Genomic DNA, 26898 nt, shown 5'->3' on the forward strand with positions numbered 1-26898 from the left:
GGCTATTATCCAAAGTGCTACTTGGGCTAATTGCATTCAAACTCCACATAGCAAGACTAAAATAGGATTATTTGCAAAGACTCCAGCTGTAGTATACTTGGCCTCACCTTTGTGCTGTCCATTCAGAAGGCATGTACAGAAGTTTTGAAAAAGCTTTTTATTTGAAGAGGCTATTTGGTCTTATCTTTTTCCCTGTGACAGCAAGAAAGGAAGGATGCAGTAAATCCTAAAGGCTTCTTGACCTTGGTAAAGTTTCAGACCTCAGCTGCTCCTGGAAACTTGTTGAGGGCAAGACACTTCTTGCCTACCTCCCATTGTATGAGGGTCATGAGGATTAATTCAAGCTTGCATTCTAGGCTTCAGCCATCCAGGAGAGACAAATGTGACTGGAGATGCCCACTCTCTCAGTTGACAAAGAAATTTGAAATCTAGTTTACACTAGGTGCTGGAGTATTAGATGTGATTCCTGCCTTAAATTATGACATTATCAATTTCACTTTAGAGAGAGGAATTTTATTCTGAAATGGAGGTGATTTTTGATGGAGACCTAGAAGACAGCTCCTGGCCTTCAGTGATGATGATTGCTCCCAAGTACTGTTTTGATCAGTATAGCGTTACTCCAAAGGCTTGTTGCAGTTACTCAGTTTGCTTTGCAGGGTTATTCCAAAAAAATCAGTCAAATTCAGAGACTTTGGGCTGAGTAGGGGAAGCATTTACCACTGGTTTACAATATTTTTTTCCCCTGATGGACAGTGAAAAAGCCTCTTTGCATTTTATTCAGCTGCATTTGTCTGTCACTGATGTGGGATTAATTTTAATCTGCAACTAATGAACTCCAGTGAGTTTACACATGTACATTTCGGAATGTACTGAAACAGACAAAAAGAAAATATTCACAATAGAAGATGTGTCCCATATTCTTTGCTGTTCTCCCTGCCAATTTAGCAGTTACGTGGAATCTTCTCTCCTCTGGGTGCCAGACTGTTCGAAAGTGATTGTTTCCTGGGACTTAACATCTGAAGAATTATCCTCATACCGTATTTAAAAGCTTAACCTAATCTTCCAACAGAGTTTAGTTGGGCTAGTCATGTATTCACTTGGAGTGTTGTTTCTTTTTAATACATTGAGAATTTCACCAGTCTGCCATTCATATTACAACTGATCCATGTCATAATCCTCTCAAATCAAGATGATTAAAGAATTACTCAATTTTGAAAGCTCTTTGTGCAAATTTTAAAGACACCACTTCTTAGAACAAATTCAGTAGTCTGCAAGCTGGTGCTTCAGTTTTTGTAAACTTTAAGGCTTTAAAGAGTATTGAATATATTATATGCAACAGTAATTGCAACTGGAAATATGAGGTTTAGATCTTTGATTAGTGCAGCTGTTTCAGTAGAATTTAGGCTTATAAAAGTGATACCAAAGACATATTTAGTTATCATTATCTTGATTTAAGATTAAAACAACAACAACAACAATACCCTACTCATTTTTTTTTGGTTTCCAGCACTCTGTAAATACTGCTTTAAGAAATTGAACAGGAAAGTAGTGAATTTAGAAGCATAACAGAAAATTCTTGTAAGGGAGCACCCTCAATTTTATGGCCTATTCTGTTCAAATGCAGTAGGTTAATTGTGATCACACTGCTTGCAAAATAAATCCCGATCCAAACTACCAAACAAGTTATAGATGTAATAGAATGTGAAGTTTTACTTCTGGCTATGATTTGGAAGAGTATTGTAGTGGAGATGGGCTAAGTCACTTCACGGTTTTTCACATCTAGTTTTGGGTATTATGAGGCCTTAGAAATTAGCAATCATTTCAATCTCTTGATGTTACAGTTGGCTAAAAAAGGGAAGAAAGAGGCCAACCCTTAATTAAAGGGAAAGCTGAACAGAACATCAGGTATGGCAGCTGCTCCTGCTATCATGCTCTGAATTTCTTTCAATAAAATTGTGAACATGTGAAGGAGTATACTTCTGAACTACTGATTGTCAGCTGTGCATTGTGAACTAGAGCTGCTGTTGTCCATGTTGTCCTGCTGACAACTTTTCCGACTGAAAAACTGTACTTGAAACAGAGATGGATAGACCAGATCATTGTTGCTTTGTTGTCAGTGCAGATAATAACTATGCTGAAAAAAGGGAGTTCATCTTGTTTCTTTTTTTTGCAGAGATTTTACAGGACCTGGAGGTTTATTCCATGCATAATAGAAGATAGAATTGCAGTCTCTAATAAGAAGTGAGAACCCTTGCTGCTGTTAGTTTGTATTATTATTACAGAATCACAGTAGCCAGAATATGCTGATGACAGTGGGGAACTGAGGTGATGGTAACCCTTGTGGCCTTCTTCTCCAAGTACGTCACGCTTCTTTAGGTTTGCTTTTGCTAAGATGAGTACATTGAAAAAGTGAGCAAATAGTACTGGGCAACAGGTAAGCTATGGTGCTTAACTCACTGCAGGATAGAGTGTAGGTGTACTGACTCAGTTTGGAGTGACTAGAACAGAACAGACTTTTCAGGGCTTTGCTTTGTGACAATTAAGACCTTAGGACCAAGCTGTACCCAAGCAAACACTGACTTATGGAATGGACATGGAATTCAAAAAGCTAATGCTAAACAGGATTTGCTTTATTAATTGCAAAATGTGAATGATCTTAATGATACGTCATTTTAAAAAAATGAATAAAGTAGATACTTAGAAACAAAGAGAATAAATGAGATGAACAATCAAAGTAGGGGGAAGGAAGAAAAAAACTCATATTATGACATGCAGTCCTTTATTTTTGTAGCTGTTTATGCATAAAGACGAATGAGCTGTTGCAGCTGACGAAGGCAGCTTTTCCTTTGCACTAACACTACCACATTTCTTATCAGTAAAGGGAACTGCTTTGTACAAGGTCAAACTCTAGAAGCACCTTTGGTAGTTTCTGTTGTGATATTGAGAAGTCAGCAATCTATAGTAGTATGAAATATTATTAGAATTTGAATATTTTCTGCACAGAGAAAATAGCTGCTTAGCAGCTTGAGTTTGCAATAGTATCAGGTGAAGAAAAATACATATTTTTTAATATTCCCACCAGTTTCATATGTATTTTCCTACCGGTTTCTTTTTAATTCTGATATTTTTTGATGACAGAATTCACAGGCACACATACACATCCTGTCACCAGGGTGGTGGCTTTTTGTTGGAAATGGGCCTTGATACTTCGAAAAAATAAATAAATAAATAACAGAAAATTATGTTGTAGACAAGCATAAATGCACATCCTCCCTATTCCTCATAGCAATCTATTCAATTTAATGAGCCACAGATTTTTTATATTTTGTTTTTAATTTGACTTAACATTTTTATGAGACAGCCTCTGTGGTAAGTCACATTAATTTTTTTTTATAGTCACATTAACTTTCTTGCTTACATATGGAGCTTGCAGTTAGTAAATGCCTCTGATTTCCATAAAATATTCAGGGCACGCTATTATTATGATGATTTCTTATCCTTACTGCTAAACTTCAATCGGTTTCAAATTTGAAATGCATTAATGACTGTATAATGTTGTAATTTGTGCTGCAATAAATCTTTTATAGTTAATGCTGGTTAGGAAAGGAGCTTATACAAGAGCCATTAATTGCTATGTTTAATTATTTAAAATATATAGATTTCTTATGAGTTAGCTCAATGTATAACTCAATTACTATTTAATAAAGTCATATTACTTTCTTGTTTATCAAAGAATACAACAGGATTCCAGCTGAAATACTGAATGGCATCAGACACAAGATGTTTGTGTTGTAGCCAAGTTTTGCTCAAGTTATATTTGCACCAATTCATTGCTTCTTTCTGTACATATTACGCTGAACGACTGCATGATACAGTGAACATTTGTTTATGTAGTCAGCTGACAACATGTATCATGTAAAATGTCGTTAGTCAAAATGTTTTGGGCATTTTAGTTTTACCATTGCTGATTAATGTGCTCTGTACTTACTGGGGGATTAGCCAGAAATATAAAATATCTAGAAAACGTCCCTGATCAGCCAGTGGCGGACTGCCTTTTCACACAGTTGAATTCTCAGGTGCTACAAAGTCAGTATAGCTGGCATGGGTCAGGCAACAGGACAGAGTGGGAAACTGAATATGAAGATCTTATATTGTATTGGTTTTATTTTCTTGTTTACAACTAAGTAATGGAGGTAGAAAAGTAATGTCAGTAATACAGTGCCACCTGTTCCTAACTTTGCTGAAATCAACAGAGGACCAAGGCACTAACTGTATGATGTTAGCGATACAGTAGGTGCCAGTGTTTCAACAGCCATATCAACTGACTTTGCTTAAGGCAGCTTGAGTTGGCTCACCACTATTTTGAAACACTTGCCACCTTTCTTCAGTAGAGCTGTTATCAGGCTCCAGGTGTTCCCTTTCCCATTAACCCTCACAAGGCTTTGGGGAATTCAGAGCTTAAAGCAGTCTGGATTCTCTTGAGATTTCATAGGTCTTTCTCTCTGTGCAGTTATGAAGCTGGAGAAGAGGTAAGGCAGAGTACAACTCTTGAAGAAGCTCCATAGGAACGCACTCACAGTTAAAGTTTTCATTTACTCCTTCAGCTTGAATAAAAAAAAATGTTCTAAGAATTCTTTTCCCAGAGTTTTACTAAGTGTTTGTTGTAGGAATAAACAATAATAATGAGAAGAAGTCAAGAAAAATACTTGCCTGAGAAAAGTGAGCATTTTTTTTTATTGTTGCTATTTGCAGCACCTCTGTCACAAACAGGTATGTATGGGAGCATCTGAACATACAAATTCAATTGCAGATAGGTACTAGGAAAATGTCATTCCTCTTCTTAGGATTTCCTGAAGGAAGATTCCTTTAAGATGTTTAAATTGGCATGGGTACGTGCTGCTTTGTTCTTTCCTCTCCTCTAATTCTTTCAAGCTTCTGCTCTTCCACTGCACATAACTTTTTTTTTTTTTTTTTTTCACTCCTGACAGTGTGTTGCATCCCATTTCTTCCCTTAACTTCCACCAGTGCTTCCTCATCTTCCTGTTTGCTCTTGGATAGTTCCTCATTCCGCATGTTCCTTCTCAGGTTACTCTGCATTCATCTTCTCTCTCAGGGTTCATAACCTCTAGCCTCTGTATATCCTCTCTATCAAGTTGACTGCTCTTCGTGAATTCCTTTTTCCTCTTATGATCCACTCTGTGCCCTTCTGTGGATTCTTCTTTCTCCATCTTTCCTGAATTACTGAACATGACCATGCCTTAAAATAATCAGATATAATGGGAGATGACATTGGTGTTTGTCACTTTTCTCTGTATAGGATACAGAGATATGGGAAATGGTGGTTTCTAAATTAAGGCAGTCTGTTTTCAGATAGTGACTGGCAAAATCTTTAAAATTCCAGTATCTTCTCATTGTCTGGACACAGAATCACAGAATGGTTGAGGTTGGAAGCCATCTGAAGGTTGTCTGGTCCAACTCCTCTGCTCAAGCAGGGACACCTAGAGCAGGTTGCCCAGGACCATGTCCAGACAGTGTTTGAAGGTCTCCAAGGAGAGAGACTCCACAGCTTCTCTGAGCAGCCTGTTTTATTGCCATGGAAAGCACCACAGAAGAAATATCCTCATAGAAAAATCAGGAGCCTCTCAGTAATGTTTTGCTTGGCCTATTGTCTGAAGCAGCACTTAGTTTGGCATAGGGAGAACTGAGACCCTAAATGGAAATAAATCCTCTAATTTATACTTGGCAGCAGGCAAAGTAGTAGGGAGACATTTGAGTCTTAAAGTGACCTTTAATTCCTTGCTGCTATCATCTTCTACTCAACTTGGAGCAAATTGGTAGAGTATGCCACCGCTTGACTCTATGGCTTGGACCTATCTTCTTTTCTTACCCCCTTTTAGAGCAGTGTTGCCAGGACCCTGACTTTTGCCACCTCCATCTGTGAAATTTCCAATTAGTTTGAGGCACAGGAAGTCGGAACTAGCTCTTGCATGAGGAGCATGTTTAACCTACTAGATTTTATTAACCATTTGGGGTAGACGTAACTGTTCTGTCTAATGGAAGTGCTGGGAATTCTCTTTTCAGTGAGATACACTACTTATTTCTAATGTTAGCAGAGGATGTAATTATAAGCTTAGAACAGAACAGAATGATGATCTACAAAAATGTTATTTCATGTGATTTATAGTGGTTTCTAAAATGCCTTGTTTTTTTCCTCCCTTAGAGAAGTGTGTAGAAACTGACTAATGATTTGGAGACAGAGATGTGAAATATTGCATCGATAAGAATTTTTTTTAACCAAAAAGCATTTCTGAAATATTGCGTATAAAATAAGATGCAAAAATATCCAACATGTATACATAACATAATTGCTTTTGAGGAGCTGAGTAACTCACGGAACTGGTAATAGCGATTAATATGATCTGCAAACACCTGCAGACAAGATCTTGACACAGAAACCCATAAACAAGGAATGCATTGGCCTTTCAACTGCCCTCCTCCAGATATTTTTAGATTCACATGCAAAAAGTGTAAATACTTCTGTCTGAAACAGACTAGCAACATTACTAATGTTTACTTCTTTGAGCTATTTCCTTTATGTTCCCTTTAATCAAGCTAAATATTTTTACATTATTTTACAGTTTTTGTATTTCTTTTCACTTCTGAAAAGAAAGGTATGTGTCCCGATGTAAGCCTAATCTCATTCCTTGCCATTTTCTTTAGAATTTTGGATTTGTTCCACTGTTACAACTTTCCCATTTTTCAATTAATGTCATTTTTTAGTTCACGCATTTTGGTACATTTCAGACCTAAATGTTTTTTTTCCTTCCCTGACTATTAATGCTACATGTGTTTTGGACATTTGTCTTCCATACTGTTAATGTTTGCACAGAGATAAATAATTCATTTCTCTTTGGCTGCTGATTTTCAAACTTCCTTATATATTTTTGTCTTTTCTGAAACCAACTAATGATATCTTCTGTTGTATGCATTTGAAATACGCTATCGTTTTAACTACTTGTTTTCTTTAGAGAACACAGCTGTTCTGAAAATAGTATGATTTCCCATTTTGCCTGAAAACACCGTTCTTGAACTTTTTCAGTGATTTTTGTGACACTTTCTCATCTGTTAGCATCTACCACAAGCCGTTCTATGGAAGAGCGGGAATGGTGTTTCACTTTAGCGTGCTTTCTACACAAGACACTAATAGTGGTGTCCTTGAGAGCTGCTAGAAGATTGTGCAGGGCTCTTTTCAACTAATGTCTTCTAATTTATCACCAGATTTCTGAGCAGACACCTGTTAGAAAATGCTCGGTGGAAATCACATTAAGTTTTCAGTTTTTGCTTGTTGAATCCCCCTGTTACGAGCTTCTTGGAAACACTCGTCTGAACGGGAAAGTCAGTTGCATGACTCAGGTAGAAAATGATTGTCTTCTCCTTTCCTACAGCTCGTCTGTTGTGTGGATATTAGTTGCTGGGTTAGTCAGCATAGCCCTGAGACTCCTCTGCTTCTCAAAGGAGAGGTGCTCTAAAACTAAAAACCCTCAACTCTTTGTAGATTTGGTCTGCATGGCCAACACATGTTCATTTCCCTTGTACCTCTTCTCTTGCCCTGCCTGAGAAGAGCCTCAGCACTAAAGTCCTTTTATCTGTAGAGGACAGATCCCCATTTTTGGTTAAAATAACTGTGGAACTTGAAGATAAAGAGTGTGAAGTGGATTATGATGATATTAAATGCAGTTCTCAGATGCTGATTTTACTTCTTATAGTTCAGTGAGCCAACGAATCTAGAGCAAGCCACTGAGGTTATTTTTTCAAGATACTTAAGAGAAGGCCTTGAGTTAGAAGGGTCATCAATGGTGGCTTTTAAGGAACATGTTACATTTTCCTCTCAGAATATGGTTGTTATATATGATGAGAGACAATAATGACAATATAGAATAGAATGGCTTCAGTTGGAAGAGACCAACAAAGATCATTGAGTCGAACTGTCAGACTATTTCAGGGCCGACCCCAAATTCAAACATACAATTTAGAGAGTTATTCAGATGCCTTTTAAGCAAGGATAGGAAGGCATGGGGCATCAACCTCCTCTCTAGGAATCCTGTGTCTGGCTACTCTCTCAGTAAAGAGGTTTTTCATCATGTCTGCTCTGAAACTCTCCTGGAGCAACTTTGAGCCATTCTCACACATCCTGTTAACTAGACACCAGGGAGAAAAGATGAGTACCTCCCCTTCCTTTTCCCCTCCTCAGATAAGATCACCCCTCAACCTCCTTTTGTCTACACTTAACAAACTTAGTATCCTCAGTGTATCCTCATAGGATATGCCTTCCAGACCTTTTACCAGCTTTGTTGCCATCCTCTGGATCCTTTAAGGTACCTTAAGATCCTTTTTATGTTGTGGAGTCCGCAACTGCACACAATATTCAAGGTGAGGCTGCACCAGTACTAAATACAGTGGGAGAATTACCCCTTTTGACTGGCTGGTTATGTTGGGTTCAATGTACCCCAGAATATGGTTTGCCCTCTTGGCTGCCAGGGCACACTGCTGACTCATTTTGAGCTTATTGTTGACCGGTATCCCCAGTGCTGCACCCAGTCTGCTCCACCCAGTCTGTACCTGTGTCCAGCCTTACTTACCATATCCTGGGCTACATCAAAAGAAGTGTGGCCAGCAGGTTGAGGGAGGTGGTTCTCCCCCTCTGCTCTGCTTTAATGAGACCCCATCTAGAGTCCTGAGTTCAGATTTGGGGCTCCCAGCACAAGAAGGAAATGGACCCATTAGAACAAGTCCAGAGAAGGGCCATGAGGATGATCAAAGGTCTGACACACCTCTCCTATGAAGACAGGCTGAGGGAGGTGGGGTTGTTCAGCCTGGAGATGAGAAGGCTCCAGGGTGACCTTACAGCGTCCTTCCAGTACCTAAAGGGGGCCTACAGGAGAGCTGGGAGGGACTCTGTCAGGGAGTGGAGTGATAGGATAAGGAGTAATGGCTTTAAATTGAAAGAGGGTAGATTTAGATTAGCCATAAGGAAGAAATTCTTTACTCAGAGGGTGGTGAGGCACTGGCACAGGTTGCCCAGAGAAGTTGTGGAAGTGTTTAAGATGAGGTTGGATGGGGCTTTGAGCAATCCGGTCTAGTGGGAGGTGCCCCTGCCCATGGCAGGGGTGTTGGACTTAGATGATCTTTAAGGTCCCTTCCAATCCAAAACACTGTATGATGCTATGATTTGTTCTTGTTAAATTTCATGCCATTGCTGATGGCCCAGTGCTCCAATCTATCTAGAGCCCTCTGCAAGGCCTCTCATCCCTCAAGAGAGTCAACAGCACCTCCCAGTTTAATATCATAAGTAAATGTACAAAGGATGCATTTCACTCCTGCATCCAGATCATTGACAAAAAAAGTTTGATAGAACTGGCCACAAGTTTGAGCCTTGTGGAACTCCACTAGTGATTGACCGCCAGCCAGATGTAGTCCCATTCACTATAACTCTTTGAGCCCTATCATTCAGCCAGTTCTTCACTGTATACCTGTTCATCTCACAACTGGATAGTTTGTCCAGAAGGATACTGTGAAGGACAGTTTCAAAAGCCTTGAAAAATTCAGAAAAGCTACATCCACTGCCTTCCCTTCATCCACTAAGCAGGTGATCTTAACATAAAAGGATATCAAATTAGTGTTTTTCTTTCATGAATCCATATTGGCTGGGTCTGATGACTGTGTTATCCTTTAAGTGGCTTTCAGTGGTGCCCAGGATAATCTTCTCCATAATATCAAGTAAGAGCAACAGAGCCTTAAGTCCCTTAGCTCACAAAAAATGAGAAATGTGAAATGTATGGATTATTTAGGAAACTACAAGCAGCACCCATTCAGGTGCGTTTTCTTGCTCCTTTTGACCACTACGAGTTCTTACTCCTAAATTTGTTGAAAATCCCCAGAGGGGATCTGTAATGAGACATGCACATGTAGATTGTCAAAGGTTTACTATACTGCCAGCAAATACTGTATGCTCTTAGTTGTCTCTGATGGAACATAAAACAACAGGTGAGTTATATTTAATAATCCACCAAAAAAGGGGAAAAAAAAAAAAAGGAAAAAAAATGAAGTGAAGAAAAGAAAATGGCTATTTCCATGTGAAGTGTGAAGATAGGAAGAAGGACCTTTTTCAAGTTGTGTGAGATACTTAGGATAAGAATTCAGCCTGTAATGCCCTGTGGTATTCTATACACTGGTACTTTCAGAGGACAGGTATTATAGATCTTTGGGCCGAGTGGGAAATTCCAGCAGGACTAACTTCCAGGTACTCGGGCTACTGTGTCCATCACAAAATCTCTCCCCTAAGCTGCATCTAGCAGTCCCAGTCTGGAATATCATTGTGGATATTTTTGTCTCTTCATTTCAAACTGTGACAATACCTTTCATTTCTGGTGCTCTGGTCAGTGGTCTGACAACAGACATATAGGGCATAAGTTGGCACTTTCCCCTGCAGTTATCCATTTTCAGTGGTATAGTATCTCCAAATTAGATAGATGGAGAGAGAGGGAGGTGATTTAGACTAACCCCTGTGTTTTTCATTTCTATGCTCTTTATGCTTTGGAGGGAGGGAAGAGGGAAATGTGCATAACTTGGAAATTGGTTGTTTTCTGTATGTACTTGTCTTACTTTGCTAGTTAGCTGATACCAAAAGACCCATGTTAGAAACCTCCTAGACCCCCTACTCGTTACTTACACTTGGAAAAAACAAACAAACAACAAAAAAATCAATCCACCCGTAAATGGTGCACAATATTTGCAGAATTGAATATCATTGTAACCATTAACCTCGTTAGCCAGGTGTATGAGCTTTTTAAAAGCAGATGTGGAGTTTTAGCTATAACTCTTCTTGTACAGGCTCAAGGGTTGGGGGCAGCATGAATTCCGACTGTCTTTGTTTATCTTTTGCTCCTGTCCTGGTTCACTGTGTTCATTGTTGATTCAGAGCCTGAGATTTTTTTTAGATGTGTGTTATTATGCTAATTTCAAGAGGGTGCTATCACTGACTATAGAACTAGAACTAATATGTTATTTTTGTAACATATTAAGTTCAGCTCTACTCCCAACCTCTCCTAAAACTGAAGGAACTCAAGATCCAGGTTTTGCTTAATCTCTCTGTTTTCTTTTCCTTCCCCAAATGATGTAGCATGTAATTACTTGTTATTAAAAAGGAAAGGAAAACAATTTGAGAGCAATGGGATATTAAAACCATTAAAAAAACTATATAGAGAATGGTGGGTCAGCTCAGAAACCTGCTCTAAGCAAAACCGAGTGCAGTTCAGTAGTTGTGCCACACAGTGTCATAGTTGGACTTCACTTCCTTCCACTCTGCATCTTTTCCCAATGTAGGTGACAGGATTTACAAAGTTAGAGAAGAGCAGTCTGAAATGTGGGGGGCAGCTGAAGTGCAGGAAGATGAAGACACTCACGTAGAAGTTCCTCTGGACCAGGTATTGATCAAACTTTAAATAAATGTTTTGTGTTTGTTTGTTTGTTTCACAGGTTGCATGTGTTCATTCTTTCCCCAATTTATTTCAGGAGCACAGCAGCATTGGGGGGGGGGTGATTATAACTGCTCAACAATACAGCTTCACTTATGGGAACTTTAGCAAATGTGACTTTCTTTGTTAATGTCAAACATCAGTTACCTTTTCATTATACATCTGTTTCAAAACTGATCTGAGAGCCTTTATAGGGCCTCAGGATTTTTTACCAAATAGATGAACCCTTTATACCAGTGGAAAAGCATAAAGGGACTATGGCATAGAATCATGGTCAGAATTCCCTCAGTCCTGAGCCAAAAACACGTATGGATTTATCAGATTTTTATTCAAGCTGCCAGCACTGTCTTCTGTTGAAATAACACAGTTATTATATATTATATATATATATTATATATATATATTATATATTATATAAGGAATGCTGCAGCTGTGTCTTTTCCCAGTGAATACCTGCCCTGGCCTCAGAGAGTTGTGTGCTAAGCACCATTGGGATCATCAGCCCTGTTAATTGCAGTTGTCCTTATGAGGTGTTGTGATAATTAGGGTGTGTTGGATTGTACTGGTAGTACTGAAACTGGGGAAGAACATACTGCCTGTCCTCTTAATCTTTGTTCCTTGTGACATCATGAAGCACATTGTGCCCTGGGATTAATGTACAATAATTGAATTGAGAAATGATTAGCCTGTTTATTGGCCTCTGAAGGTGTGTACAGAATTCCTTGGGGTAGAGTAAAGCATTTGATAGTAAAAATTGGGTCCTCAGGTCTTAGTTTTTATGTTGAATGTGATTCTTGTGAAATCCAGGGACTCTGGAAACACAGCTGTACTCCTCCACAGAGATGCTACAGCGTAGTCAAGAGCTTTGCCCACTCTACTGACAGTCTTGCCAGTTTGCCTCAGTTACAGGATAGTGACAGTCACTGGAGAGGGAAGAACAGTTAACTGTCTGCTGCCTTTTCTGTACTTGGCAGTGGGAGCTGTGGGTGTTGATACCTTTGCCAGTGAGCATCCCTTGTGCTGATAAGCTTGCAATGCTAGGCACTTGCTTGATGCCTCTAAGCTCATGTGCTGAAGCCAATGCGTAGTCCACAGATGGAAATATTTTTCAGTTGCTACCAACTAATTTTGATACCTGGACAAGGAACTGTCATCTCTGGAAGCAAGTGTGTGTATGAGGGGGAAAAAAAAAATAGGCATGCACACTATTAATAATCTGATTTTTATGTTTTCAGAAATGCAAAAAAAAGCACCAAAATTTATTGAGAACTCAAGTCATGGTTTATTTCACATTTTAAAATTGCATGTTTCCTAGGTAATCTGGCAAGAAGCCAGGTTCTTCTGAGTAGTACTGAGTACTCTTTATTCCCAGATAACTGAGGTTACTCAGCTCTTGGAAACATATAGCATTTTAAATGTTCAGATTCTTAATGAACATTTTAAATTGTTTTTAATTCAGTGATATAAAGCTTTATATCTTTTTCTTATCTGAAGTGCACTTTCTGTTATGTGCTAGAGGTATGGAAAAGGACAGGCAGACAGGTCTTGACTATCTTGCATAATGCATAAATATTTACATGCCAGCTTTCACTAAAATGCTGACAGTTCTGATATGCTATCATTTTTCCATCAGCCACATAAATGAGGTGGTGAAGATAGAGCTTAGTTTTTTTTTTTATTATTATTATTATTTTTATGCACCTTCTCTGTCTTGCCATTTGAAGTACGCGGTTGAACAAATGCCAGATTAGCCATTAACTAAACTTAGTGTAATACTGGCTAGACCTTATGTCCTGTTCTGTAAAATGCTGTCTGCCAGCTGAGAACACATTGAAAGAACAGGATTTGCTTTATTCCAGACTAGCTGACAGTTGTAATTGAACATCAAGGAGGAAAAATCAGTGTTTTGCCTAAAACCAAACCATAGCCTTCTGTTCTGTATTCTGTACCAAGACTTCAGCTTCCAAATACAAAATGGATAGTTTCATCTTTTGACATGCAGACTTACTCCAGGTTGGTTATTTACATCACTGAGTTAACATCCACGGGAACTGATGACAGACTATGAAATCAGCTGTGCAAATAGCAAGGGAACAATGTGGTTCTACTGTAGTTCTTGGTAAGAAGGGAGCAAAACAATACAAGTTTCATATTTGAAATGCTAATTAAATATATTACTTTGAGTTTGCTGTTCCTAATATAGGTATATTTAAAGTAGCTTTTTCTGAGAGATAAAATATTCCAACTAATGAAGTTTTGGAACAGACTACTACTTTTTATGTAAGTTGTGAAATACAAAAGCAGCATTTGATACTAATACTACTGAAATAACACTGGAAATTTCCATTGATTTATCCATTTCCGTAAGTCTGGTTGTTGTTCTCCTGCACTGAGCCCTTGGGAAGTGTGGTAAGCATGAGAGTTACAAGATACAAAATTGTCCACTGCATGATCCCTGCAAGGAATTCAGGCATGTTGCTGTGCCAGCCTTCTTTGCCTTGGGGGATATGATACCGACTATTAAGATCTAAGTGATGCAGAATGAATCTGAACTCTTTGTTTTTTCTTTCCCCTCCAGATTCATCATCCCCATCTCCCTCTCTATGTCTGTGTTTATTTGTAAAAATCACTGAATGTTAAATTTGTTTAATGGGCATTGATTTGGGGGTCTGTTTTTGATGTTCACGCTCCTGGTTCTTTCACTAGCCATTTGCTTTCCATTATTCCAGATGTGTCCACTGATTAATGCAGTCCTTGATGCCACTCATTATTTTCCATTTCCTGGGCTGTGATGTGATGTGAAATTGTGGAGCTCTCTTAGGTGCTCTCTCTCTAGGTGGAACATATCATCAGTAGCAGAAAATTTGCACCTTTCATTAGCAGTTTTCATTATGGAGTATACGTTTTACTTTAGAGACCCAAGATTCACCTCAGTGTACAGAACAAAATGTTTATCTTCCATGTTGCCGAAGGCAAAATGTTAAAGTTTGCATTGATTAAACATTAAAACAGGCTGAATGCTTACAGAGACATTCCTTGATTAAAAGGCTAGAACTTTTCATGAGGAAACATTTTGTATTACATTCATAAGGATTTCAAAATGGCATTTGGAAAAAATAAACAAAAACTTTTTATGCTGAAGTTTTGCTACAAGTGATGCCACTGTAATTTAAACTTTCTGGATTTTGGGTGCTGACAACCCAGCAGATAAGACATTTCCCTGCCTGTTTTTCTTCCAGCTCCACTAATTTACACTTAGCTTTTTTTTTTTTTTAATTGTTTGTGCATGAGATATGGAAACCTATTCTGATTGGCTACTTGCAGCTCAGAGTGAGAACAGAGTTCTCTAGTTTTCCTAGTTTTCTGCATTAGATAATTGTGATTTCTGAAGCTGTAACAGCAAGGCCTGATCTTTTCTTTATAGATCTGTGCAGCCAACTGTTGGAGGGCCTAGATTCTTCAGAGTGAAGACTGCAAATACAGTTCTATTATAAAGTTAGTGTTGATAGCACTTTGAAAGAAGTTCCCTCTCTCTGTGTGCACCTGTCTGGAAAAAAAAAATCTATCAATCTTAGAGCAGACAGTTTTTCAAATTGCTTAACTTTCAGGGTGGTTTTCATTCATTGTAGAACAGTCTGTTTATGGGGAAAAAAAAAAAAGTATATCTGCAACCTTTGTAGGGCTTCTTTTGAAAAGCTTTTAATTTTTCTCATTGTCTATAGAGGTGAAGGTATGAAGTTTAGGCAGGTTTTAATGTACTCTTGGAAAATGTTGTTATGGAAAAACTAAACATGACTATCAATGCAATAGATGGAGAAAAATACTCTTAGCTTAGGTACATCTTAGAAAATTAAGGATCTGATCAGATGTTTTCTCTCTTCCATGGCCTTCTACTGATTAGGGAGCTGTGCACACTTCCAGTTACCACACAATGAAACTGAGGAATGGATTTTGAAAACCTGTTTTCAGTATGCTTCAAGTTACATAGCTTCCATTCATTCAGGTTAGGCTTCTGGGTGCTATGACCTTGCAAAAATTAGACTCTATGGACTCAGGTGTCGAATTTGTTGTAAAAATAACACATCTGACCCATAAAGAGGTTGGAGTTTAAAGTTGTTTGTTGTGGTAATAAAGACATTTTTTGCCTCCAGAAACAACAGCACATTTACTATGTGGGAAGTGTAAGACTGATGAACCTTAACTATTCGTTTGCTTGTTTTTAAGTGCTTGGGTTTTGTAAATGATGTGGAAGAGAAGAGGGCTGCTGTCACTTAGCAACCCTGCTTGGTTCAGGAACAAAATGTTTTGCTGCTGGAATCTGTGCAGTGCAGCTACAAAGCATTCCTGGCTGGGTGGGAGCAGGGGTAGCTCTGTTCTGGAGACAATTGCTGCAATCAAAGTTAAGTGTTCCTGATACTTCATTTGTGAGATGTATTCATGCTGATATATTTGTGACCATTAAGATTTTTGTTGTTTATCTCATTGTTTGTCTGTTGTGACCATTAGCCAAGTAAACATTTACAAATGGTTTCAATAAAGGAAAATCATATTTTACATTGATGGTATAAAATAATTTCTACCTTAAATGATTTGTGATACTGCACTTTTCAGTATTCTAGTATCAGTCATGTACAAACCTACTGAGAGATTACATTAGCATCCCTCGAGGAAAAGAAGCCAAATGCTTCAATGTCTAAAGATTTCCTGACTTATTGCTTTTGAATGATGATGGCATTTGGTAATGTAGCTCTTAATGAATGATAGCATGATGAGTGTAATTAGAATACATCTTTCTTTTTTAAACACTGTGTTTTTGTTGAGATTAAAAATACCATCAAGCAATCATACTTCTTGAATGCAAAATGAAATTCACTCTGTTCCTCATCAACCTGCTAGTAAGTCAGCAGGTTTCCAGAAGGCGAGCTGGGGCCATGTTTTCAGCATGAAGTTGAGATTGATTTTAGTTGTTCCATGTGCCTTTGGTTGACTATACCTTTGAATGTATGCAATTCTTTTGTCAGTGAGTCTTTTTAGTGGTAGTCTATGACAAGCAAAGAATTGTGCTTACAATCATGGAGATATGGTTTGAAAAATAGTTAACTAGTGTAAAACAAACAAACAAACAAAAAACACAAACAAAACACCCTAATATAAAATAAATAAACAAAAACTAGTGTTATAAAAGAAAAAAAAAACACCCTCAACTGGGTGACTGCAAAAGCATTGTCTTCACTTAAAGAATGCAGTCAGCTGCAAAAGGAAGAATGTTACTTCATATTTTCCTGCAACCATACAGAAGGCAGAATATAACCCTTATTATGAATAGCAGGAAGAATGAAGATAGTCCATCACAGTCACTGGAAAGGTTTCCTGTCGTAGAAGTCACTTAGTCCTCTATGATTATTACCCCAAGGAATAAGAATGTAATCACCTCATGCTTCTCCAGTCCTAGGTTTATTGCTGTTGGGTTCAAGTTGTCCTGTGTCCACATCACAAAGAACAGCAGCATTATAGTAACACAGGAATACTTTTTCTCTACTTCGTTGCAGTATACCTGTTTAGTTACCTTTGGCTAGATCTGGCTGTGTGCTTCCAACATAAATTTTAGAAGTGCCATTTGCTTTCTATTGTCAACCTGGAATCTCTCATGTTAACACGTTGATATTAATATTTGTTATTCATGTTTCTTTAGTTGAGGTAGTAGACCTCAGTCACTCAAGTCTGGAGATGTAGCTCCGGAAATAGCAGTATAGCTGGAAATAACAATATCTTAGATCACTGCAAGCGCTGACTGAGAAAGCCTGGGCTTATTTTTATTCTTTTCTAATGCTGTCTTTTCATTTGATGTTTGTAATGTTGTAGCAAGCAGGTGTCATTAGGCAAAACCAAGAATGCTTACTTTTAGCTGGAAGTGTCCAAAGTGTTTAATTTGGCCAGTCCTCCCCTGCTCTGGTCAGAATCCAAAGTTGCTAATTTCCATAGCAGATTGAAAATAGATTAGTAGGTCACGTGGTGGACTAGATCTACAGATTCTTTGCTATCTTTATGTGCTGGTAGTTACAAGAGTTTGCTCAAGTTTGCTTTGCATGGTAGCTTCTTTGCAGTGTCTGTAAAGACTTGGCTTGTTGAATTTCTGTTTTAGTAGTAACAAGGCCAGTTTGATGTTACCAGGTGAAAGTAAGTTAGGAAAATAAATAGTTAGGTTGAATAAAAATCAGACAGAAACCACTGTACTTCAAAAAGTACTTTTGGAGCCATTACTTATCTGATCAGGTGACCATGTAATATTTCTAGTAATCTGTCATTCTATGGATTATCACAATGGAATAACTTTTCCTTTTTGGTGCTGTGTCAATGGGGTATTTTGCACAGGCATAGTACAGGTGACTTACATTGCTACTTAAATATCAAAGCAAAAGCAGGGTGGTTCATCAAGAGGCTTCAGTCAATTGCTGGTATTGTTGAACTGGCTTTTACTAATGTGCTGAAGATGATGAGAGATTTCTTTCGAAATGTTACTATTAGTGAGGTAAAGAGGTTTTTAAGACAGAACTTAGAGATTGTAGGAGATTCCTGCCTCCTTAAAAGATCTGCTAATGATAGTAAAATTCCAAACATTTTTCATTAAGTGAGAATCTATCTTTTGCTCTCAGCTTTTTTGCTTTAGATTTAGAGTCTGATGAGGCTGTGTGAGAGGCAGACACACTTTCTATCCTGTGGGATTTTTACTCTTTATTTTGATTCAGACATGAGCACAAGTACATAAGTCAACTTGGCAGTAGGGGCAATGGTTCACTGAACAGTCAGGTGAATCTTGAAAGCTGAAACTGGAAGACAAATGACAAAAACTAGATAGCATGTGCATCAGTCTTGCAGGTTGTCATGAAATGATGCTACTAGCAGCATTATTTGTAGTGAGTTTCTAATTAGTCTTCTTCAATATGGGATAAGATCCTGTTCCTCCCATCTGATGGTCTGCTGATGAATTGCTAAATGTCAAACAAATCCTAACTATGCAAACCTACACAGGTGTTTTGGGGAAGAGGAATGACATTGTGTAAGTGACCAGTAGGTCTACCTCATCTCTTGCTACTTTTCTGTGGATGCAAAGATGACAAGTTGCAACCAGACTGATTGGTATGGCATGGTCTGGTCCATACGTAAAACTGGGGAACAGTTTGTGGAAAATAACAATGAGGTTATTTTATTTTTTAACAATATTTTATTGTGCCAGGAGTTTATAGAAAAATATGTACCAGATGCCACAATGTTGGAAAACCTGGAATAACTGGAAGAAAATATCTGCTTCTGAAATAATGAAGTCACAGAATCAGAGAATCGTTGGGGTTGGAAGGGACCTCTGAATATCATCTGGTCCAACCTCCCTGCTGAGCAGGATCACCTAGAGCACATTGCACAGGATGGCATCCAGGCGGGTTTTAGATATCTCCAGAGAAGGAGACTCCACAACCTCTCTGGGCAGCCTGTTCCAGTGCTCTGTCACCCTCACAGTAAAGAAATGTTTCTCATGTTCAGCCAGATCTTCCTGTACATCAGTTTGTGCCCATTGCCTCTTGCCCTGCTGCTAGACACCACTGAAAAGAGACTGGCCCCATACTCTTCACATCCTCCCTTCAGATATTTATACACACTGATAAGATCCCCTCTCAGTCTTCTCCTCCCCAAGCTAAACAGGCCCAGCTCTCTCGGCCTCTCCTCATATGACAGATTCTCCAGTCCCCTAATCATCTTAGTAGCCCTCCACTGGACTTGCTCAGAAATGTCTGTCATGTTTCTGAATTATTTGGCGTATTCTGTTCAAAAATGGCTGATAATGCTGCTGTGTTTCCTTTCATCAGAGGCCAGCAGAAACTGTAGATGAAGAGGAAAATGCAGAAGAGGAAGATGGCAGGGAAGAGGAGGAGGCATATAAACTAAAGGAAGAATATCCAGAAATGAATGGAGAGGAAAGCAGGGAAATTGTTAAAAAAAGAAATAAAGTGGAAGAAAATAAGAAGAAATTAAATGGGAATTATAAACACGACACAGAAGAAACAGAGAATGTTGACCAAGCAGAGGAAGAGGAACTCACCCATTTAAATTCCAAGACAAATGAGGAAAATGGTGAGGGAATTGAGCAGTTGAACAGCCAAGGTAATTTTCAGTCTAAAGAGGACATAAAAGAAAAGGAGTATTTTGACAGTCAGAACCAGGTAACTGTTTATTTTTTCAGTTTGTTTTTCTTAAGTTACTGTTCCTCATTTGCGTCAGCTTTAGGCTTCTTCTCAGCTTGTATCTAAGTATCTCACTACTGATAAGTCTCTGAGTGTCCTTAATAGAACTGAAATATGTGGGAAAAGCTATTTCCCATCTATATAGATTTGTTATATCAGTAATTACATTATATGCCCTCCAACTGAGAAAGCAGATGTTTCTCACTGTTCGATGAAACTGCATGTCCTGCTTCCTGAGTATGCTAGACTTTGAAAAAAAAAAAATCTTGCAATTTCCAAAAAAGCATAATCATTATATATTTTCACACTTTATTGTCCTTTAGGACAGAGGAGAAAGATGTGTTCATGAAAACACAGTGCCTTATTATTTTGATGAGTTGACTTTCACAGAAGTTGTATTTCATAAAAGGTTCTTGCCATTGCTTTGTGGAAGTTTAATGTCTTTTTTCTCAGAAATCTGAAGAGACAATGGAGATGATCAATGTCTTGAAAGCAAAGGGCTTTAGTCAGCTTAAAAGCAAATATCCAGTTAACTTAGGATTGCTGGTAACATGCTGTTGGCTTAGATGGAGTTATGCAGCCCAGAAAAATCAAGTGGACTACCTTGAATGTCAGAATGTGGGAAACAAAGTGCTTAATAGAAAGAATCCATCTTTTCCTAGAGCTGGATCAAGTATTAGAAGCAGAAAAACTTGCTGCATATACCCTGCATATAGACTGCTGAAAAAGCAGACTCTGCCTCTCGGGAATGGTTTCTTGCTTCCTCGCTCCTAGTCTTTCTTCTGTTTCTGTATTACACACAAAAACATTTTTTGAGGAAGTTAAAGAGAGCTTATTAACATGATCTTTTCTTCGACCCTGAATTTATTTTGTCCTCGATATATTGATGGATATTTTTTGTTTCTTTTTAGAAAAGCTGAAGTTATTTATGGAAGGGGAGAAAGTGAGTGAGCATTCACTTAAATAGATGTGTGGGTAAATAGATATTTGATGAATTGGGAGGAAAACCTCTCATTTGAGTACTTTCTCCTTTGGAAGGTATATAGTTAAAAAAATGTTAATGGGATCACTCTCAGAAAACATTTTTTCATGTTAAGAATTCCCTGTGGAAATGTTAGTACAAAATAACAGTCTATTGAAATGAAGTAAAATCTTTGTTACCTGATGAAGTTAACAATACCTCTTCTTTTTTTCTAGGTTGATTCCCATATTGAAAAAACATCCACAAATCCGAGGGTGACAATCACCAGTCCACAGGAAAATGGGAAAAAAGGACCAGAGCAATGACTATGCTGCAGTTGCATAGATATAAAAAATGTAATGAGTGGAAAATGAATACAATACTTGTATCACAAACATTTTTTGTGATTGGTAACTTAAAATGGGAAGATAGGTTGAGTACCCATGTATTGCATCTTGAGATGATAATGCCATATGGAATGATAGAGAAAATAAATGTTAGTAGATATTAAAAGAGCATTGAATTATTTTTACAAGATATGACTTTCTGATGCAATTTGACAGGGAAAATGTAAGACTGTTCTATATTAATATTAGAAATAACTATTCTGTGATATAAAATGGTTAGCAGTAGCAGAGTCAAACATATATATATTTTTGTTCCAGAAAAAGGATAAATAAACAAGTTAAATGTCAGAACATCTTTGCAGACTTGTTTAAAAAAGAAAAATAATTTGTGACTTTTAATGAGGACATATGTAGTTTTTCCTTTAAAATTCCACATGATATACATGATTCCCAGGCATAACAGTAAGATATAAATATAATACTTTCCTCAGTTAAAGGACACAAAACATGGTGTACTATAATGAGAAGCCAGTCCTAATATTACCGAATAGTGGATTTTCAGTATATTAATTTGATCATTAGGTTTTGCATTCTTAAACAGCATTTATTTGGCATTGTGAAGATGTGTTGACAGCCCACAGTACTGCAGTTTCTTCCCACTTGCAACAACAAGTTTTGTTGATCGTCCTGCACCGATTTACTAAACCGTGAGTTGTAGTGAAAAAAGAATAAGGGAGGGGTATGTAGCAGATTAGTTCATTTGTATTTCAGTCCTTGTGAAATGTAATTTATTAATGAAAAAAATGAAGAGGCCCAGATTCAGACTGAAATTGGTGTGAAATCGTTGCTATTAATGGAACTATTTTAACATTAGGATAACCCACCAGTTTTCTGTAAAACTCAGAAGCTGTTGTTGTATTTATGAATCCTTTACATGCCCTTAATGCATGAAAGTATATTACCATATTTTTGAGTAAGATGGTTCCTGATAGGCTGTGGCTTAATTTGCATCAGTAAATAAGGCATTGATCCACAGTATTAGTTCTCTTAATGACACCAATCCCATTACTCTTATTGTTTCTCTGTTAGCGATGATTTGTAGTTCATGAAATACAGCCCTGAGCATAATTTCATTAATTATACAAAAGAAATAGTGAGTTTCCTTATCATTAATGCTGGTAAATTATTACTATGAGAAATTAAATGTCACTTTTGTTGATTTCATGCCATTAAGACAAAAATTACATTCATGAACAAATTGAACTTGAAGCACTGTTTGAAGAATGTGTAGAATGTCACTTGTCATGACTGAAACTCATATAGATATCTGCACTTTTCTACTAACTAGAAATGGAGTAGTTTTTCCAATGGAGTAGAAATATGCAGAGTATTGACAATGGAAGTGAAAAAAAAAAGAAAAAAAAGTAACCTTAAAAACCATAGGAACAGGGTTAGAGTGGTTTGCCCTATGGTAACTCTGAAATGTCTGATTTGCATGTCCTTTGTTGAACTGTCTGTCAGAGATCTAGGGGAAAATTACATCCATGGTTCAAAATAAGCTGCTAATTTAGGCAAGCTCTTAAGCAAATATGTATGCTTCTTTGACTTGATGCAGCAACTGAGCCTATGTTCAGATGTCTTTGATTTCACTGGGATTTAAGAAGACACTTAAAAATAAGCAGAAGTAAAACCAACCAAACAACAAAGTAAACCCCCAAACAATATGAATAAAATAGCTCTAAGTGCTAATGAAGAAAATGACACATAGCAATCCTCTAGATACCTTTGTAGCTAATCCTGCAGTGGAACAACGTACGCAGTAGTATAGAAAGCCATCAAACAATGCTAAACCGGCCAGATCAAGCAGCTCTGTTTCAGAGTACCTGCCAAACTTTCTGTGCAAAGACCACCAAGGAAAATGGCTAACACTGCATCTTTGCTCACTTAGAGCTGAATAGCTCATGTGCTTAAAAGTAAGCATGGTCTTAAATATGCTGCTGAATCAAGACAAACAACAGTGAGCTTGTATTTACCTTACCATGAATTAGCTCTTTGCTAGAAGTTAATGGTGTACCCAAATACAGGACTCTACTTGCTGCCATTGTATCGCAGGTTAAGACTTGAACAACCTCTGAGATGTTCTTCATCCTCAGAAGTTTGAAATTAAATTGACATCCAAAAATATCTAATGGAGATACTTAATTAGGAGAATATTTACTTCAAAATGTTGTACTTAGAAACAATATTGAGAAGAAACAAGGATTTGTATAGTGACTCTCTCATTGCTTTCTATTTGTGGCTTCTGTCTGCCAATGGTTTTTATCATTACTTCCTTTTTCCCCAAAAGTTCACTGTCTTCCATGCTTAAAGACCTACAAACATCAGTAAGAAATATTTAAATGCTTAAACTAAATTCTAGTGAACTGTGATATGGTAATTGTCTTTAATGGGAACATGAAAGTCCCTATGAGTGCTATTCTGCCTTTAAAATGTTTCTCCTCTGTTGTTTATCTTGTGAGAAAGACAGAATATTTTTCTTCAGAATAGCAAACTGGACTTTCTGAAAATGGAGATATAACCATCATTCCTTCTTACAGTACTGAAAACATGTATTTTTTTATTGGATTCTCTTATACAGAAAAAAATTAACTTATGCATAACAATTCTGATGTCAATATAGTAATTAAACAAGAAACATACAGGTTGTCTTGCTAATGTTTTGTGTGTGTGTGTGTGAATTTGCTGTGTGATAGCTTACATCAGCTTTGCATGAGAAATATGTTACTTTGTTAAGCTTATATAACGTTATTTTATTAAGCTTCTAACACTTCTTTCCTTTTTTTTTTTAAGAATTGTTTTCTTGTTTTGACGTTATTTTTAAAAACAATTTGCTATTAAAAAGAACTAGCATACGAACACTCCTGTTTTTGTTTCATATCAAGACCAGTTTGACATTAAGTCTATGTTTGGATGAGTGATATTACTTATAAATCTGGTGGTATTTTTAGCTGTTAGGATACTTCCATACCTAGAACTTAAATAAATAAATAAATAGATTTGTTAGTTATGGTATTACAACTGCGAAAGAAAATATACTGACAATTTGGCTATCATATAGTCTACAAATCCAAGAATTAATTCCTAATTTTCAGCAAAGCACTAAAGCATATACTTAAATCCCATAAGGCTGCAGTTTTCATTACATTTTATTTAATGCTTCAGTGCTCTAACATGTCAGAGCCAAAATAAAGTTAATTTCTGGAAAGAAATGGGTGAAAATAAGGAAAATGTGTTCCTCCCTCAGTCTCATCTAAAGTAAAGATAAATAAATCTGCACACAGAAGAAAAAAATAATAAATGCAACTATTTGGGTTATTTGAAAATCCTGAAAAAAGGCACATTTCTTGGGTATTTTGATTGATTATCTCAAAGGTACGTTAAAGTATTAGATAATAAATGTAAGTACAAAATGAAGTATCTTTAGGAAGAATATATTTATTAAATGGTAACAATCAGAATGATTTAATGAGATGCAACTCATGGACGTATTGTTTTGGGTGGCTGATAGTCTTCAATCTAAATTTTAATCAAAGAAATTGCTTTAGACATGGCAATAGACACTGAAGCCATCCAATGTACTTAGATTATTCTGTATACACATATTTGCATGCATTAACTTAAAGGAGTGTGTATGAGCATAGTAACTGAGTGCATTTTTGTGTGCTCACGCATACTGCACACACAAATAATTTGCATAAACAATAACCTAGCAGTGGGGAAAAATACTATTGATTGTAGCTGAAATTTCCTACACTTATACAAGAAAAATATCAGTAGATCTAGCAACCTTTATAAAAGGGTGATATTTTTTAAAAGTGTGTACTTTGGTTCTTTGCTGAGACAGGTTTCAGAATACTTGACGCCCTGAAGTAAAATGGAAATAGCAGCCTAAAACTCCCTGGGAGCTAGGCGAGTCATAAGGAATTGGAAAGGAGCTGGAAGATTCAAGGAAGAAAATAGAAATCTTTACTACAGAATGTAACAGCACAACATTCAAAATTCTTTAGTACTAGGCTACTGCATAGGTAACTTCTATTTTAAGCAATGGGATACCTTTTAACAGTAGGCAGACATCCAGCAACCTGTGCAGTTACTATGAATGCTTTCAAATGTTCATGTTTTCCTTGCAGTCATCTACAGCTATTTTCCAGGCTCCAAAAACAAAACATAAACATAAGAAAATAATTAAAAAAAAAGTTAAAGTCTAAATTCCTCTCCTGAACACCCCATTCCTAACACGAGTGATTTCCAGGAGAATGGCCCTGCTCTGCTCCAGACTTCCAGGTGTGCAAAAAGCACCAGCCAGATAATTAAACCACCTAATTCAACACATTCAGCCTCAGTGGTTATACTAGTATACTAGCCCAGTTTCTCTAGGCTGTCCAGTTTGAGACTGGAGAAAAATTGCCCTCCAGAGTATGGTACGAAATAACTGAGATCCTGGCTGAGTCACCTGTAATGGACTGTCTGGTTCAGCAAGCAGTTTAAGAATTAGCCTAAAATTAGGTGTTGTTGAAGAATAAAGTCCACTTGGGATCCACTTAAAAATACTTCCCCTTCATGTCTTAATTTCAAGCAGCTGACTTTCACAGGAAAGAGAAACTTTGGTTGGTACTTGCAAGAGGCAGTCCTGCTTAAATAGCATAATGTGCTATTCAGCATAACTAAAATAGCATAACCCTTTGCCACAAAGTCAGTTTTTTTTTTTTAAACAAGTGTGAAATAAAGTATAGCTTGCAAAAGTTGTGTATAAATTAAAACCTGTACTGTAAAATGGCAGAATGCTGTTATTAATAGAAAGCACATAACTATAAAGAGAGTTGTGCATTTTTCTTTGTAGTGGTACTTTTGGTTTGGAGTTTTCTCCTTCAGCCTCTTCACAAAGGAGCATTGGGTACATGAGGCCTACTAAAAAAAGAAGTGTGAAAAAAAGGATTAGAAACTGACTGCTAGATACTTGATTGTGGCAGCTAAGGAAGGCACCAAATACAGAGGCGCAGCCTAGCACCATGAACCTGAACGTTTCTGAAGTCAGTGGAGTGACCTCCGGGCATCACAGCTGTGGAGGCTGTAACTGACTGAAGAGTTTCATCAAGGAGGCTGTGTGCATAAAGAGATACAGAATTAATGCAGGAGTTACAGATCAAATCAGTGCTCTTGCTGTAAATGACAAATGGTCCCTCCCCGCCCCACCATCAGCCCCTCACCTGAATTGTGACCCTAAATCTAAAGCACTTCAAGCCTCACCATTCAGAGTAAAAAAACACCCTCCCAATGGTGGGAGAGTGTGTTGAGACTTTGAACAAAAGGTTTTGTAAGAAAATTTAAAGGGAAACTGTATTTGTTAAGACTCACTGCATTGCTTTCAAATCTTGCAACCTTAGGGCCACTTCTCTCTTCTTACCCATCCTGTCTACATCTCTCTTCTTACCCATCCTGTCTACATCAAAAACTAGAAAAAAACAGTTCAGCTTTCAAATGTGAAAACATTTGAGTTTCTCTGTCCTTCAAAAACTGTTTAACTCTGCAGAATGAAAAAGCATTGCTCTGACTCCAAATCCAATGCATTATCTAGTAGGATAGATCCTGTCAAGATGTTGGGAAAAAAAAAGGCATAATCTTAAAGGATCTTACTTAAGAGGTTATTCTTACAGAAATTAGTCATTAAGACCTCCTGACTGCTCCCAACCTCCCCTTTCTCCTGTAGCTGAGCAAGACTCGCCCACACTGTGACTATGCCTGGTGAATACTGGTAGCTGGCC

The 26898-nt window shown here is 37.5% G+C and overlaps 1 protein-coding gene across 1 annotated transcript in view; it reads left to right on the forward strand.

The window, feature by feature from the left end:
- The window catches only part of DCDC2 (doublecortin domain containing 2), a 64103-nt gene extending 41472 nt beyond the window's left edge, over positions 1-22631 (forward strand). Inside the window, 4 exon segments of the mRNA XM_035549610.1 lie at positions 11383-11483; positions 19394-19747; positions 20966-21031; positions 21033-22631. Of these exon segments, the coding sequence (XP_035405503.1) occupies positions 11383-11483; positions 19394-19747; positions 20966-21031; positions 21033-21074 (563 nt within the window). The 3' untranslated portion in view covers positions 21075-22631.
- Positions 22632-26898: the final 4267 nt, after the last annotated feature.

The sequence above is a fragment of the Cygnus atratus genome, chromosome 2 (genome assembly GCF_013377495.2).
Source record: "Cygnus atratus isolate AKBS03 ecotype Queensland, Australia chromosome 2, CAtr_DNAZoo_HiC_assembly, whole genome shotgun sequence".
Taxonomy (NCBI): Eukaryota; Metazoa; Chordata; class Aves; order Anseriformes; family Anatidae; genus Cygnus; species Cygnus atratus.